Genomic DNA, 16,277 nt, shown 5'->3' with positions numbered 1-16,277 from the left:
ATCAGTTATTGGAATTTTTTAGCTGAGGTTTCAAAACTTTGCTGATTTTTAGCAGTGAGAGCAGCAGAAAGACTTTTTCCCATGATATTTTTTAGCAGCGCAAACAGGAGTAAATTTCGTTTTTTGTCTTCAGTACAGAACCAATCTGGTGTCCAGATCCAGTGCTGACTGCAGTTTTAAAACAGTTTAGATCTAAATAATATGATTATTACACAAGAACAAACTTTAAATATTGACATCTATTTATTTTGCTGTCTCCAGAGCAGAAAGTATGACTACTTCTACAGCTGCTTCTGCTCTGAGCTGTGCTGGCCAATAGATCGTCTTTTAGTTTAAAAAAAGGTGATTGTCTCATCAGGTATCGGCTCTTGGCTTGGATCCCTCTGGAGCCCGTCTGGTGACCGGTGGGTATGATTATGATGTTCGGTTCTGGGATTTTGCTGGGATGGACCAGGCACTGCAGGCCTTCAGATCCCTCCAGCCTTGTGAGTGGTGAGTCAACTTCTTAGAACTCAATGTGGCACATCAACACAGTTGCCGAACATGTGGTTAATTAGCTTCATACAAACATCAAGTAAACTCACTGCACTTATGTGTGCCAAAGTCTACACATATACACAAACACACACACACACACACTTGTTGAGCTTCATTGAGCCTCATGTTAACTCTGTGGCATCCTCTCTTTTCATTCAAAATGAGCCTTTCAGGAGCAGATGGTTGAGATCTGTGGGTGTTTGTGTGTCTGCCCGTGTTTATCCTGTGTTTCACCGAGGCCATCATCAAAGATCAAATTCTTTTTTGGGTTTTGGGAACCAGTGGGCTGAGCTGGAGCAGGCCTCCGCTTATTAACAGGAATTTACGCTACATTTAATTTGATTACAATGTGATCCAGTAGCCTGTTTGGTTTACTAACAAGCTGGGCTTCATATAGCAAGCCACTGTTCCTCTATCCTGACCCAAAAAGGCAACTTGTGAGCTGCAGTCAAACTACAACCATGATTCCCAAAATGTTTTGAGGCTGTGTGAGACTTAAAACAAAACTGAATGCAATCATTTGCAAATAAACTGTTTACCAACACCAGTTCTACAAAGTGTTCCTGAGCCCATGTAGTAATAACCTTTATACAATCACACATTTCACAAAGACGTGAAGCTCGCCCCTTCCCTGCTTGTGAAAGACTGAGCCTCTCCAGGATGCCTCATTCATACCAAATCACGATACTATCAGCTGTTAACAATGAACCTGTTTACTTGTTGAATATTGCTAACCGGTGTTTTTTGGAGCGTTCCACAACTTTCCCAGACTTTTGTTGCTCCTGTCCCAACTTGTTTGGAAAGTGTTGCTGGCATCAAAATCTCATCAGAATAAGCATATAGTTACAAAATCAATGAATTATATAAGTCAAATATTAAATGTATTGTCTTGGTACTGTTTTCAGTTTATGTCAAAAAGGAAAGGCAAATTATTGCATTCCCTTCTGCACAGCATCCCAACTTTTTGGGAATCAGGAGGAAAATAAGGATTTGATGCTGTGTAGTGAGTCTTTGAAGATGCCAATTAAAAACAGCATTGGTGTTGATTTCCCTTTCATTTCAGCAATGGAACTTTTTGCCCTGTACAGAGATGTTTGTGTCCTATCTCCCCCCCGCTGTGTTAATTCTGTTTGATATTGACCTGAATTGCTAATCTTTCTCGGGCTAAGTGGTCCAGATAATTTTCTGTCTCTTCAATTGTATGCACTGCTTTTCATTGTAGAATAATATGCCTGTTTCTCAGTTAAAACATTAAGTTACTTACTATGCATACCTTATATTTCTTGTGGTACATCTCTTTGATGACAGATTTTTGTTATGTTTATTTTCTTTCGGTGTGTTTCGTTATATTTCAAAGAGTGTTATTCTTTCGAGTTCTTGAGTAACTTTGTGTCTGTTGCATGTCGTAGATCAAAGAGAACGATCATCAGATGTATATCAGATGTTGTGTTGTTTTGTTCCTATAGCTACATGTATCTACTGTTTATTTTTGTCCCTGAACACTTTGAAGGATTAAAAGCTTCTTATATAACATTGTTTTGGTGCAGAAATCTGAAACAATCACAGCTTGCAGATGGCTTATAAACAGGCACTAAGGCACTTATCAGAACTTATCAGCACAAGATAAATGCAAAGTAAAAGTATCTCAGATGTCTTCTCTTATGTGTGTGTTTATGCATGTGTTTATGTGTCCCCTCAGCCATCAGATCAAGTCCCTGCAGTACAGCATGACTGGTGACGTCATCCTGGTGGTTTCTGGCAACGCACAGGCCAAAGTGTTGGACCGTGATGGCTTTAATGTCATGGAGTGTATAAAGGGAGACCAGTACATTGTGGATATGGCCAACACCAAGGTAAAGTGGTGCTCGCATACAGTAGAATTTGGGTTTATTCCAACTTGGACTGTCATTTCAACTGAAAGACAGACTGTACTCACTTAAAGTAAAAGCTTTCTGGCAACACAGCAATAAGATCTGACATGGCAATGAACACGAGCAGTCAGATGATCAGACAAGTTACAAACAAGCCAGCAATTTAGCCAGGAGGAAAAAAGCAGAAGTGATTATACCAGCAATGTCAGTAATAATCTCTAATTGCACAGGAAATCTGTGTGAGCACACATCTATGGCACGTATGGTGGGTTGAGCCAACACATTCATGGTAAACTGAGTTGGATTTCACAACAGACAGTTTGGCCAGCAGTTTCACTGTTTCTCTCTGACATCTCCTCCAAATGTGTTTGGCAAACGTGGATGTTTGTTTAAAACCTGTCTAATCTTTGCTTAACTCATGTTCCTTGTCCCGTCTGACTTGTTAGAGGATTTTGCCACGTTGTCATATTTCAGCAGCTATCTTGATTAGTACAATGTAACTATAACCTTTTTTTTATTTTTTTTTAGCAATTTTTTATACATTTTCTGCACAATGTGCAGGTATACAAGATATTAATAGGTCATAACATAAAATGTTATTATTACAGATCAAAATGACATAATTTTTGTTGGTCCCTTGGGGGCAGGGAAAAATAAAGTTATTTATACAACACTGACACATCACTTTTTATGTCAACATTATAATTAAGCTGAAACTTGCTATAAAGCGCTGCAAAGCTGAGGGGAGCAGCAGATTCAGGTGATAATTTTCTCTATGTTCTTTGTCATTTGATACATTTTTAATGTAAAAAATTTTAAAACATAAAGATGTTACAGGTATTTATGTTTTCACTTTTATAGTAACAGCAGCGTACCTAAGAGTGCCTTCTAATTCTTAACAGACTGGATGCTCTGCTCCTCTGCCCTGTTGATAGATCCTGCAAATGCATAATGGTAGCAAGGTGTAGCCATGAGCTTGTCTGTTTCTGTATGCAACGTTGAAGGTCTGTGCTGTGTGACCAGCCACAGGCAGTCTCAGAGGGAGAGGAACACCACATGCTTTGAAGACTGTCGTGGTTCATGTCTTGCTTGTACCTGCATCTACAAAGGAGGATCCTAATTAAGTGGTCATGTTTGGTTTTTACTGTGTTTAAGGAAGCTGTATTGGTGGTCACCAGCCATCTGCAGTGCATTTAGACACAGTTTATACCAGCCATATGAATTACGTGAACAAGTGCAGGCCCATTGATTGCAAGTTTCCTGGATGTCCTACATTCTTGTCCTGCCCAAACCCATCTGGAGCTGATCGGAGAGTTTGGTTCAATGAAAATGCGTTTTGGCCTGCTGACTGTGTCCCAGTCGATTAGCTGTCTCATGTGATAATTAAGTCCCTGCTTCTGCTCTGCCTCTGCTGACAGACAATAACTTGCCTCCTACCTCTTCCCACTTTAAGCAGAAGTCTGTGTATGCACATGCAGTGCAATGGAATGAAATGTAAATATGTTTTTTAAATTATAGTTCTGTAAAATCAAGGTAAATATGAAAAATCTGCAGCTCTGTTTCTATTAGTCCAAACTCTTTAAACTGTTTCTTTTTGTCTGATGAGCAGCACAACATCTTTAGAGAGAAAAATGAAAAAAGGAGCAAGGTGCTTAATCTGAGAAGCTGAAACCAGAGAATATTTTGCCTCATAAATGACCTAAAATCATCATTCAATATTGTTGTCAATTCATTTTATGTTCATTTTTTTCATTTTATTTATTTACTATCAAATTTTAAGTAGTTCAACAGCTGATTAATCGACTGATGCTTTAAGCACAGAAACCTGTTAAGTAATTGGGAATAAAAACAAACGGGGCCTGCCATTAACATCCCAGCAAGTCACTTCTTGTTATCAAGGAATACGGTTTCTATGGATGTCGGTCTGTTTCTCTTTAGCCACTGGCAATTTGTTGTCCTAAACTGTTAAGGAAGGAAGAGGAATCAGTGAATCATGAAGCTCCTGTGATGGATGATTCTGTTTATTTTGATGCTATTTCACAGAGCAGGGAGGCAGCCATTCATAGCCCATTTGAGCTCCAACCTCTTCATATAGAGGGTGTGTATTTAACCGTAAAATTTAACAACTTAGCTTTTTTTTTTATTAGTCCTTTTGAATCGTTAAAAAGCAAGAGCGAGGCAGTTTGTTTTTATCGATTATTAAAGTGGTGCGTTTGAAGTATTTGACAGTGAGCAGGCAGGCCTCACATACCAATGTCATTTGGTCAACTTCTGCTCATGCATGGCTTTGCTTTATCAAGCATCCTGTCAAATAGCGGTATGTCATGTCTGAAGCCTTTTTGCAGCATGCTGAAGTGTTTCCTCTCTGACCTGGCACTGGGGGAGGCCTCTCTCTGGGTTATCCTGCTTTGAAGTCATTTGTTATGAGTAATTCTCCACAGGAATACTCCAGCAGAGGAAATGTCTAAAAAGGTTGAAGCTGTGACAGCCTGCTGCACTGCTTCAGAGTTCACTGGCTCAGTAGTAAGGCAAAGGCCGAAGTCAAGAAAGGACAAAAGTCAAGGTTACAAAAAGATCCTTTCCTCAAGAGAGAGCCCTTAAAGGTCCATTCAGATTCAGCAACATAATTGTGCCTTGCGGGAACTTTTGTTTGCGTAGTAGATGACTGAGTCTCTGTGGATACAGGCCTTATCGTTGCCATGTACTTCATGCTCCACAACTGATGATACATCGTCACAAAAACGTAACAGCACCACTGAAATAATTAACTGGTGACCTTTTGCGCAGCAGTTTTGGCTCGAGATTTAACATGAAGAACAGCAGCTGTCTTTGCACGTAATTTGCGTGCAGTAAGATTGCAAAATACGTCTTCATTTCCCCTTTTATGTTACCACCAGTTCTTACCAGCTACAACAGCTGGTCTCTAAATATCAAATGAGTTTGATAGCCTTTGTGGGACAAATGGCAGCCCTGGATGTCCATGTTGCAAACTGGATCCAGTAAAACATATCACAGGTGTGTGTTCCATCTTAAAGCAACTGGAAGCTCAGTACAGGATCTGGCCAGCAACAGTTTAGTGCCTGTTAGAAGTGTGCAGTTTGTTAATTTTCACTTTCTGCTCTTTTCAGGGCCACACAGCGATGCTGAATTCTGGCTGCTGGCATCCAAAGGTTAAAGAGGAGTTCATGACCTGCTCCAATGATGGGTGAGTTTTGAACAAGTGTTGTGAGCTCTGAGTCATAGAAAGAATCTCTTACTGTCCCTGTTTTTGTTGTAGCTGCGATCCATTATATTTTCAAAAGGAGAAACGGTCACCAAAATAGCCTCTAATTGTACAGGCATATTAGACATTTTTCTGGTAGTTTACTGATAAATGATTAGAAGGTCCATAAAATAATGGTTTCTAGTTGTAATTATATGAAATTTGTTGTTTGCTGAAGCTTTGAAGTTTCTAACCATAAACAATGAATTTTGTTCATTTAGTTTTATTATTCTTACCTGCAAAAAAACAAATATCCAGGTGAATTTTTTTCTGGTTGTAGCATATTGAACTAGAATGGCACTCTGTAGAGTACATCCTTTCTGCATGTCCTATCACCCAATGTTAAAGAAAGTGAGAACAATTCCTGAATCGTCCCTTATCCAGATCCACACCAAAAGTTAATGGGGTCTATTCTGGGCTGTGAACCATCTTTCCTCCAAGTTTCGTGGAAATCTGTTCAGTAGTTTTTGTGTAATCTATGGGACAAACCAACCAATCGTGAAATGGACATGGATGAAAAACATAACCTCCTTGGTGAAGGTAATGATAACATTCACCTACAACATTCAGTCAATTATCCTCACTGGGCATTTAACTTCATGTCATGTCCAAGGCAATGTCTTTCCTTTGCTCTCAAGTCCTCTGTCACCAGCAGGGAGTCCTCTAGTCCAGATTATGCCTCTGGATAGGGTATCTTGGCCTCACAGCTGTGCACTGACACATGGCTAAGTCCAGATTTTTTATCCTTTTTATTTTGTGAGGTGACTGGACCAGAGCAACATTGCTAGAGATAAGAAGACATCACACATGTAAATGATTTAATCTGTCTGCTTTAAAAAACAGAACTTTTGTCGTCTTCTGCCTCTATTAAAAGCAGCACTAGTCCTGTATGACTGCAGTAGCTATAACCCTTCGTCCTGTGTAAAGGTGCAAGTAAATATTTTTGAGTGAATATGTGTGACTTACGGTGAGACCATAGTGATGAGTGAGTGAGTGTGACAGGCAGCAGTGCAGAAACCCAGGGCTATCATCATTAAGTGGAAACAAGGGCCCAGCTTTGTGGGCAGGCCGCGGCCCAGTGTTTACCAGTGTTACTGCTCTCCCAGATGTGGAGGCTGGTTTATTTAGCTCTTATTGAGGCTCTGGAAATCCTCCCCTGGCACGTTAGCACTGGGTGTTGCCCCTGGCCAGCTCACAGGAGAACAGCAGAGAGGAGCGCACAGGGAACCATTCACAGGCAGAGCAGCTGCATGTGAGGAGGGTTCACTGCAGCAGAGCAGGTCGACACAACGACCTGAGGGAAGGAGGCGAGGAGGAGAGAGAGGGAGGGACTGCCTGTAGTGATTTACAGGTGAAAGATGTTCGTCTAGCCCCGTGTTAGATCCCATATATTGCACTCTTACTTATTACATTAGTAACATGCAGTGCAATACAAGGGCTACACGGTGATTAAGTGCTGTGCTTGACATTCTTGATCGAACAACTTGCCTTCAAACCTCCCACTTCTTCAATAAGCCTCCAATGCAAACAGGATGAAGCCACAAGGGCTTAGACAGGTGCCAAACATACAGATCACATTACTTTAGTCATTGTTTCTGTACTCCTCATTTTCAGCATGAACGTAGTCAAATTCAGGCACATGAATATCACTGCCAAGGTGAAATTTGCATCAAAATTCACTTCATGAAGCGGAGACGCAAATTTTATTGCGTGCTTCTCTGATTTTGTGCATGTGTGACCAGACCCTTAAGCATTTAAGATTTTAGCCCGCATGTTTTTTTTCCCTCCTTGGTACATGTTAGCAGAGCCGCAGAGCTCCTGTGGCTGTACATTAACCTCGATGAAAAAGCACCCAGGCGGTGCTGATCCATCCAGATATGAAGGGGTTCTGGATTTCACTCACAAAATGCATCCCACTTCTCGGAACTGGGCCCAGGACTAAATTCAAGGGAACTTCTGTGCAGTCTCGGCACGCACGACCGGCCCAAACTTTCAGCTTCTGTTTCCTTTTCAGCATTTTATGGTCTTAAGTTTCCTGATTGAATTTCTTGCAAAGTCAGGCTTGGTTGGGATTTTTGGATTGTCAGCGTATTACACTCTGTTCTGGTGGTTGCCTCTTGCTCATCCTCATTTAGCTCCATCAGTAATGCTCCAGTTAATATGGAGGGACCATCAATGTTTCGCCCTTTCTTTGCCCATCACCGCCTCATGATGTGTTCTGCTCCCTCCACTTCGGTGCATTTTCCTTTGAACAACTATAGAATCAGCAGAGGCCAGACTGTAGTCAGTGGGCCTCTCTTGGGAATGGACCAGCAGTTGGCCAATAGTACCAGCGGGTGTCTGCTACTGGCTGTATCTGCTCAAACATCAGACCAACACCTTGGTTTTCTGTCTTTCTTCCCGTGTCAGCCTAGTGAGGGAGTCTTTGTTGTGTTTATTTGAATAGGTTATTAAGCATAATCACTGGACCGCCCAGCACCTTAATTGAAGGTGTCCCTAGTTGTATTGAATCTCATTCATAAGAACTGCCGCCCAGGTCCTCGAATGATTTCATTTACCCAGACTTTTTCTCCCTGAGAGGAAGTGGATGAGCGGGAAGTACTGATGAAGCACAATAATGCAGCAGCAGGGTGGCAGTGATTGTCCTTGCACACTGAGGGTTGAAAGGAGGCTTCAGCAGAGCTGTGCGACTCAAGTCTGTCAGTGAAAAGCGTTTCTGCTCGGACTGGTGTGAACGTGTCAACATTTCACATTCTACTGTCGTTCTGTTTAAGAGTCGAGCGTTTGTAAAACGGAAAAATGTTTTCCTACATTATTCACGTTGGATCCAAAGGGGCCAAATGCGTATTAAGCACTGAGCCACTTTAACTGAGTCTTTTCTGAAAGACGGAACACCTGTTTGAAAACCACAGATTTATTTCTCAGAAAGTGAAGGAAGTTTGTGCTTGGTGTACTCCCGGTGGAAGTATTTCTTTGGCAGGATTGAGCTTGAAGTAAACTAAAATTATGGCTGGGACTTTTGTGAGCAGCAGCCCTTTGTATCCTAAATCCCAAACAGTAGTGGCCTAAAAAATCAGTTAAAAGTTAACAAACCACTGCAAATACTGTAGAATTATTAACAAACTAACGCTGTGTGCAGCTTTGCATTCGTGGCTTCAAGGACATGACATGGCTGATTCTTGGTTTCACTTTTTGTCGTTTTATAGTGCCCCAGGAGAACGATCAGAAATTTATGTTATGCTCTTTTTGTGACTGAAATTTCAGCCAGCGGAGCAGAGGATAGGACAAACGGCGACTTTCTAATTGGGACCACATGTTACTTCTGTTGAGTCTTGAGGGACACACTTGAGCATGTGCACACACAAATACACACAATTTGAGGAATGTTTCCAGGAGGTTTGAATGCCAGGGATTCCCTTTGTGCTGGCCTGCAGTCAGGGCTGCAGCTGGATTTGGATGTGGAGCTGTATGCAAGGAGACCCAGAGGACAACATCGTAGATCCTTTTTACTGCTGAGAAACAAATTATTTGTCTTTGTCATGTGCTCAAACCAAACACATAATGTGATACATGTGACATATTAAGTAATTTGCATTGGAGGGCATCCACAAAAATAGAAAGTCGCACTGAGCTGATTCAAGGTCTGCTGTTTGGATAAATTCCGATTTTCTATGATGGTTTTTGTTGCTCAAAGTAGGCCTGTCATGAATTACATTATCGACTTATTGTATATATCCTACTGTACATATCTTATCGACCTACTGATATATGACTGTGATCATTTAGTCTCACTCAATATTACCCATTGTGCTTGTATGCAGTTTTTGTTTTGGTTTGGTTTTTGGTTGGTGAGGTGCATTTGACTTTCCAAACTGGAAATCCAACTTCACGGGGCGTTCCAGTTGAAAGTGCCGTCTGGGAACTCGGAAATTCCGACATCAAATGGAACGCACCATTGGACACGAGTTGCCACCTTCATTGAATGAATAGTCGCCTTTTTAATACTTGGCTTGAGGCAGGATATAGCCTCTGCCGGCTTCTCAGTAGTATTCATTTTGTCCTTTAACCTGCACCATAAGCACACAGAGATCGGAAAGGAAACTCAAAATTGATTGTGTCAAACTAGTATTGGTGACAGCTTATTTAGGATTTTTTGAGGGTAAAGGGCATAACTGTCAAATACTAAGCGTGATCTGCGTGATCTGCGTGACAGAGCTGAAGAGTGAGGACAGACACCACATAGGGTGTGTGAGCGTGTTGGGGCGATTCACACACGCTACATATCAGGTTCACTGACAGTCCGGCTCGTCTCTAACTGTTGGGTGCCATACACAGCAAGTGTTCCATATCCTGCCCAGGAACGCACATACCATACCTTTAAGGAGCGCATTTATCCTTCTTGTTCGATTTACAGTCATGGCTGACTTTTTGACTGACGGCTACCTTTAGTTCTTTATCGTGCGATTGCAGTGTTTGTTTCTTTTCTTACTGAACTAAATATGAGGCTACTTCCTGACGGGGGTGACGTGGGAATGCATCTTATCAACCAGATTTCTTTATTTAACCTGGAGAGCTGTCTTGACTTCTTTTAGCTTGAGTGAAGGGATTTTTACCTGCAGTGTGGGCTCACATGTCCTGCTAAGGCCTTTTTTAGGTCAATTTTCTACTTTTGCTATATAATCATGTTGTGAATTTGCATGAATCAGTATCTCACTGTACCTACAGTGCATCTGTGCGTCATGCAGAGTGTTTCTTCCCTTTGCTTCCTCGCTTGAGTGCCACTTCATGTATGCCTTCCCCACTTTATCTTCTTCAGCTGCGATGCAAGATGGAGCATCTTCCCCTCCTAATCCGCCTTTCTCATAACAGAGCCCCAGTTAGTCAGTCAACCGGCCATCGGGCAACACAGGCTGTCCCCATCACCGGAATTTGACCAATAAACAACCTTATGTAAGACGTACGCCTCTCTTATCCCTCGCTCTTCCTTATCTCATCATCTGGGAAAGTGATCCTAGCAACCATCACCCCCACTAGGCCTATAACCTGAAAGACAGATAAAATCTGGGGCCTGGGTGAGCTGTCATTCCTCACTTGATGTGTGAATGACTGTGCGACCTCGTAAAGTGCACATGCATGACTGAGAATGTATAGGTCTCATTTTATTGCATTCACCCCTCTGTCTCTGAAGCGTTTTTGTGGGAGGAAGGGGCTGCCGATTGAAGGGAAAACAGGGTTGCAGGTATCTCCCTTGAATGTTTTCTCAATGCCGCTTGTGAATATTTTGACATCTCTACTCATTCATTGCCATCACTTTCCCAAAACAACCACCTCTTATGAGAAAATAAGGTTTGAGACCGCCCCAGATGTTTCTCTCTGGAATAAACTTTATTTATGTGGCGCTGCAGTTCATTTTTATTATTACTTCTTTTGATCTTTTAATGAGGGATGGAAAGTTTTTACATTTTAACTGTTTCACAAGTACCACATATAAGAGCTGAGAGTTCCCCCTTCCCTGTCCTGTGTCTCGCTCCTGACAGGTGAGGGTGTGCAGTCTTCGCCCTGCGCTCGCCGTTGGCTCGACACTGGTGGGCTTCAGCCTCTTTGCTCTATCCCCCTGACAGCCGGCACTGCCATGTTTTGGAAAGAGCCCTTACGATAAATAGCATTCCAGGTTTTGTGTGCTACGCGAAAAGGTTATGTTGTCTTTATTGGCTTGACAGACGCCCTCAGTCTTCTGTAAACAAAACAGAGATGTCTGTGTGAGGCAGCAGGTGGACCAATTTGTTATCCAGTCTGTGGCTATCACTCTTTGTCATTCACTCTCACACACACGTATGTATATCTGCTCATGTAAACACTTAACTGTACAATGCAGTGGCCTTCAGGTCGTACTGGGCAACCTCCTTTTTATACGTGGCTTTAACATCTTCTTTTCCCAGCAAGAGATCTTTTGATTTATTAACGGCTTTGGTTCGTGCGGATTTAAACACATCTATGCATCAAACAGAGTTTTATTTGACCCTTGCCAGTTCTCACTCAAGCCATATGTCTTCAGCTGGCATTTGTATCACATTGTTAGACTTATCCAAACACAGTTGAGTGTGTGTGTCTGTGACTTTGTAGCCGGCCACGGAGGAATCCTCGCCTGGCTGTTAGTAGCAGCTCCGCCTGTATGTTTATACTCCTCTGCTGACCTCATGACCCAAAGGTCACGGTGCTCACTAAAGCAAGCAGTGGGTTACAGACACATTTGGACACGCTCTGTCTGGCAGGAGGGTCGGTGTGTGAGAGGTTGGCTAACATGTTTGCGTGTAGTCAGGTAGTTCAGTACATAAGGAGGAGGTTTGAGGCCCGTTTGTCCTACGTGTCATTTCTGTCTTCTTATTTAATAGCTTCTATATCTTGCTTCTTTTTTCATCTTTTGGGTTTTCACAAGCCTAGATAGGAGACAATTTGGTGATTTAGGCTAGGATGGTGTTAGCTGTGTGCAACATCCCTTGCTTGGACATCCTCTTGACAGCAAGCCAAGCCAACAGGGTCAAAGGTGAAATGTTCCACCTTATTTTAACCTAAACAACGTGGTGTTCTCAGATCATCTCAGATCGTATGCAGAAATCCTGATGACTGCTTTGGCTAGCTGAAATAATCTGCCTGCTCCAAGGGCTTTTTAACTAACTTCATCCTTTTTTTCTTATTTGTACAGTTAAGTCACATGTAAGCTTGGAAAGTTAATACTCAAGTTTCAGATGTTTACACTGAGTACGTCTCTTCATTTTTCATTGATTAAGCATGCATATATCTAAATCCTTTAGTGGTTTGAAGGATATATTAAGTGTACTTTTATCGATGAAATTTGGTAATAGGTTTTCCTAAATAAGGCTGTTGAAGTCTGTATGTATTCAATGTTTGAAATATAAACCTGTAACCATCAGGGATTCGTGGCAGGCTTAGAATTTGTATTACATTTTGTAGTAAAACCTCCTATTTGCACATGTACTGTATGAGAAGTGTGAACTTTCATTCTACCTTTTCAGAGGTCCAGGTTGTATAATGTATTTTCACATTTCATGGCAGCTTCAGACATGCCTGTCAGGCTGATCTACTGTTCTGCTGTTTGCTAACCCCTCACCCTGCAACACTAACCTTATGTTCATGAGAATGGTCGGGGCACATTATATCTCTATATGATTCTGATTTATTGCGATGGTAGATAGTGGTAATGACTAAAATATGTTTTGAAGGATAGATTTTTGTGAGTGATTCACGAGGGTTGGTTGAGGTTAAATTACATCCTCTGCCTGTCCACAGCACTGTACGCACATGGGACCTGAACTCTGAGAAGAAGCACAAGTCTGTGTTCAAACCGCGCTCCTTCCAGGGGAAGAAGGTCATCCCCACATGCTGCACCTACAGCCGCGATGGGAAGCTCATTGCAGCAGGCTGCCAGGATGGCACCATCCAGATCTGGGACAGAAACCTCAGCGTGAGTCTTAAAACACACACACACACACACACACACACACACACACACACACACACACACACACACACACACACACACACACACACACACACACACATACCAACCACCACAATGTGCAGTAGGTTGTAAACATAGGATGTCTGTTTGTTATGGCCTCGGGCGCAGAGTCATGGGACTTGGGTCATCCGGTCACAGGGCAGAGAGGTCAGAGTTCAACAAGTCACTGACCAACACTGACCAGAAATCAAAATGACTGGCTTTAAAATACATTTGTCCAGACTAGGAGTAGATGGATAGTATCCTGCTGGGACGTGCTAATCTTCACCCCTTTTCCGGCGTGTTGCTATGATGCGCGTTGAAGCTAAGGACATTGGTGTTTCAATACTTTTCCACTGTCTCTGTTCAAGCAGCGCTCCAACACTGATTAGTTAGACTTGAGTCTGAAAACGAGACTGAAGTAGAAGATACAAAAAAGTAACCACCGTACCATTGTCACTGGCCTCCAAGTCAGCAACGGATCAGATCATGCTGGCAGAAATGAGAATAAAGGGAGACATAGCACTTCTTAGCAACTTCCATCATCAGCCCCAGAAAAGACAATGCGACCCCCCAGAAAACAAAAACAAAAAAAAAACAGACAGCCAAACTCGTCTACTGGCATTGGGAAAGGAGTCAGTTGGCTATTATTAGTGGGTATATAACACTAATTTCGGTGTAGAGATGGTATTAGAGGCTCTGTGAGGCTGTACTTGGACACAGTGGTGCTTTGAGCCAACTGCTAGCATCCACATGCCACTAGCATGGCTCAAAATAGCTGATTATGTAACTGAATTAACTGACGTGTGATGATTGAGTTGAGTTACATAAAAGTTATTGGGAGGCCCGATCACAATTTCCCGCTGTACATTTTCCACAATTACTTAATTAGGCAATTAAGTGATCAAAGTGTTCATTCCATTCTTCCACATAGTTGAGGTAATAGTTGCTCTTGGCTCCTTATTGCTCTCATTTATTTGGCTGTTTTCACTTGAGCTATTTGACAAATCGTCACTGTAGATAAAAATGACTTCCATTCAGGGCTGGAGAAACTGTCTGCACCATCTTTCATTAAGTAGATCTACTGGGGATATTGAATGTTTTATCACTGATGTTACACCTTCACTCATGCTTGCCTGTCCACTTGTGAGTCTTTGTTCTTGATGGCTGTCACATCTCTGATTAGTGTATTGGCAGCAAAAGGAAATGACATGCTGTTGTTTCCTGATGGTCAGTGAAGGAACATGTTTGGCAGCTTTCTGCTCACTTGCTCGTTCGCACATAAAAATTCCCCTCCACGAAACAGATGGGAAGAGGAAAAAAAGAAGGGGAAGCACTCATAATTCAGTATTTTCAAAGATGACATGTGCGCCGAGTGCGTACAACATTCCAGTTTGGTTTTGTCTTGCATTATATTAAGCTCTTTTGCAAACATTGTTTCATAAGTTTCTTTCTCCACAGTGTGAAAAAAACACTGGTCACTCACCTGGGAGTCCTAAAACAGTTTAAACTCATATTTTAAGATGGGAAATAAAACTGGAGGACTGCACAGAGATATTGCTTAATACTTTCTTAGACAACCTGTATCCAGTAAAAGACGTCCTGCCTTATCCGGACTCGATGTTTTGCCACATTTTTACTCTAATTCTTTTGTTCCACTTCGTATCCTTTCATCTGTCCATCCCCCATATGTGGACAAGGTTGAATGCCCTTTGTTATTTCATATGAGAATAGTGACAGTGACAATTAAGCTGTAGTTAGTGAGTTGGAACAGCTTGATTGGGCAGAGGGGCTTATCCAGATTAGTCAAATGGGAAGTAGGCTACATGATAATTACTCCAACAGTCAACTTCGTGATCACAGGACACACAAAAAATGTCGTTAGATGGAGGATTTGTTGTCCCTACTTTCCTATTGAAGGAGCATTGGTGCTTTTACAGGCTCCCAACTCTCCTCCACTCACCCATCATCCCACCCCTGGGCTGCTCATAGCAGCAGGCTGCGAGTGATTGGGTTGAAGCTCTCCAAATTTATTACCCCTCTTTCTCCAAACTAAATATTTACCCTGCGTCCCATAGCAGCTTACAATAGTCATGTCTGTTGCCTGACCACTGGAGCCTGTCCTGTCTGAATGGCTCAAGAATGTAGTAGGTGCCCTCTGCCCTAATCAGCAACCTGCGCTGCTGACTTGAATTCAGCTACAAGCCTAAAAAGGAGTTGACCTCCGGATGCTTTTATTGCTGCCCCCCCTACTCAAAGGATGCCTATCTCCTTCTGTATCGCTACTATTACTCATGGCCAGAATATGCAGGCAGATCAATCAGGATCAATCATGTACATGACCTTGATCTAGAGCTCAGCCTGAGGAGAAACTATTGAGGATGACACATCTTGCTCTTGAACCCTGACATATGTTGATTGATCCTGTGATGGGGGAGTCAAGTAGGTCTCTTTTAGTGGTCTGCCACAGAGAGTGATTGCATGCTCATTCTCTGACCAGAGGGGTCGGTGCCAGAATTACAAAGCTGCGTTTAAATGGTTGCCAGGTAATGTGCACTCTGTGAAAGTCTGTGCATCGAGGGGAGCAGGCCTTCGTACAAAAAAACATTACAAAAGAGACTCGGGGAATGTTATGATGTCATTGGTGGACTTAGATGTTTCCAGACATCAAAGTGAAACCAAAAAAAAAGAGGTTGTTTTGATGAGCTACCTACTTAAGTGGAGAGTGTTATCATGAGATGACATAGCAAACTTTCACTTGTTTTCTGCAATTGCTGCCTTTGCCGCTCTATTCCAATGGCAAGTCTTCTTCATTTTAGAGGCTTTATAACTCCTGTTTTCAGCCCTTCTTATTCGTTATAAAAATACTTAAAGCTTGGGTTGGCAACATTGGAGAAACCAACAAGAGTAAGCTAAATTTAAAAATTATCCATCCAAAAACATATGAACTCACATGACCAGACTACTGGCTACTACTAACAATGCCACGAGAGAGTGTTGGGGGGAGTGGCACAGTGCATCGCTGTGGTATCCAAATGTCTCATTCACATGTAAGAAAATGTAATAAACCCAAACAAAGAACAAGGCA

The 16,277-nt window shown here is 42.1% G+C and overlaps 1 protein-coding gene across 1 annotated transcript in view; it reads left to right on the top strand.

The window, feature by feature from the left end:
* Positions 1–16,277, top strand: part of wdr70 (WD repeat domain 70) — a 41,983-nt gene that overhangs the window by 2,985 nt on the left and 22,721 nt on the right. The window contains exons 7-10 of the mRNA XM_084383546.1: positions 359–492; positions 2,237–2,390; positions 5,537–5,613; positions 12,979–13,153. Of these exons, the coding sequence (XP_084239672.1) occupies positions 359–492; positions 2,237–2,390; positions 5,537–5,613; positions 12,979–13,153 (540 nt within the window). The remainder of the gene's footprint in view (positions 1–358; positions 493–2,236; positions 2,391–5,536; positions 5,614–12,978; positions 13,154–16,277) is intronic.

This window comes from Pagrus pagrus (genome assembly GCF_965226575.1).
Source record: "Pagrus pagrus genome assembly, chromosome: 19".
NCBI classification, from domain to species: domain Eukaryota; kingdom Metazoa; phylum Chordata; class Actinopteri; order Spariformes; family Sparidae; genus Pagrus; species Pagrus pagrus.
The sequence above is the reverse complement of the archived record's forward strand: the minus strand, read 5'-3'. Positions and strand labels throughout refer to the sequence as shown.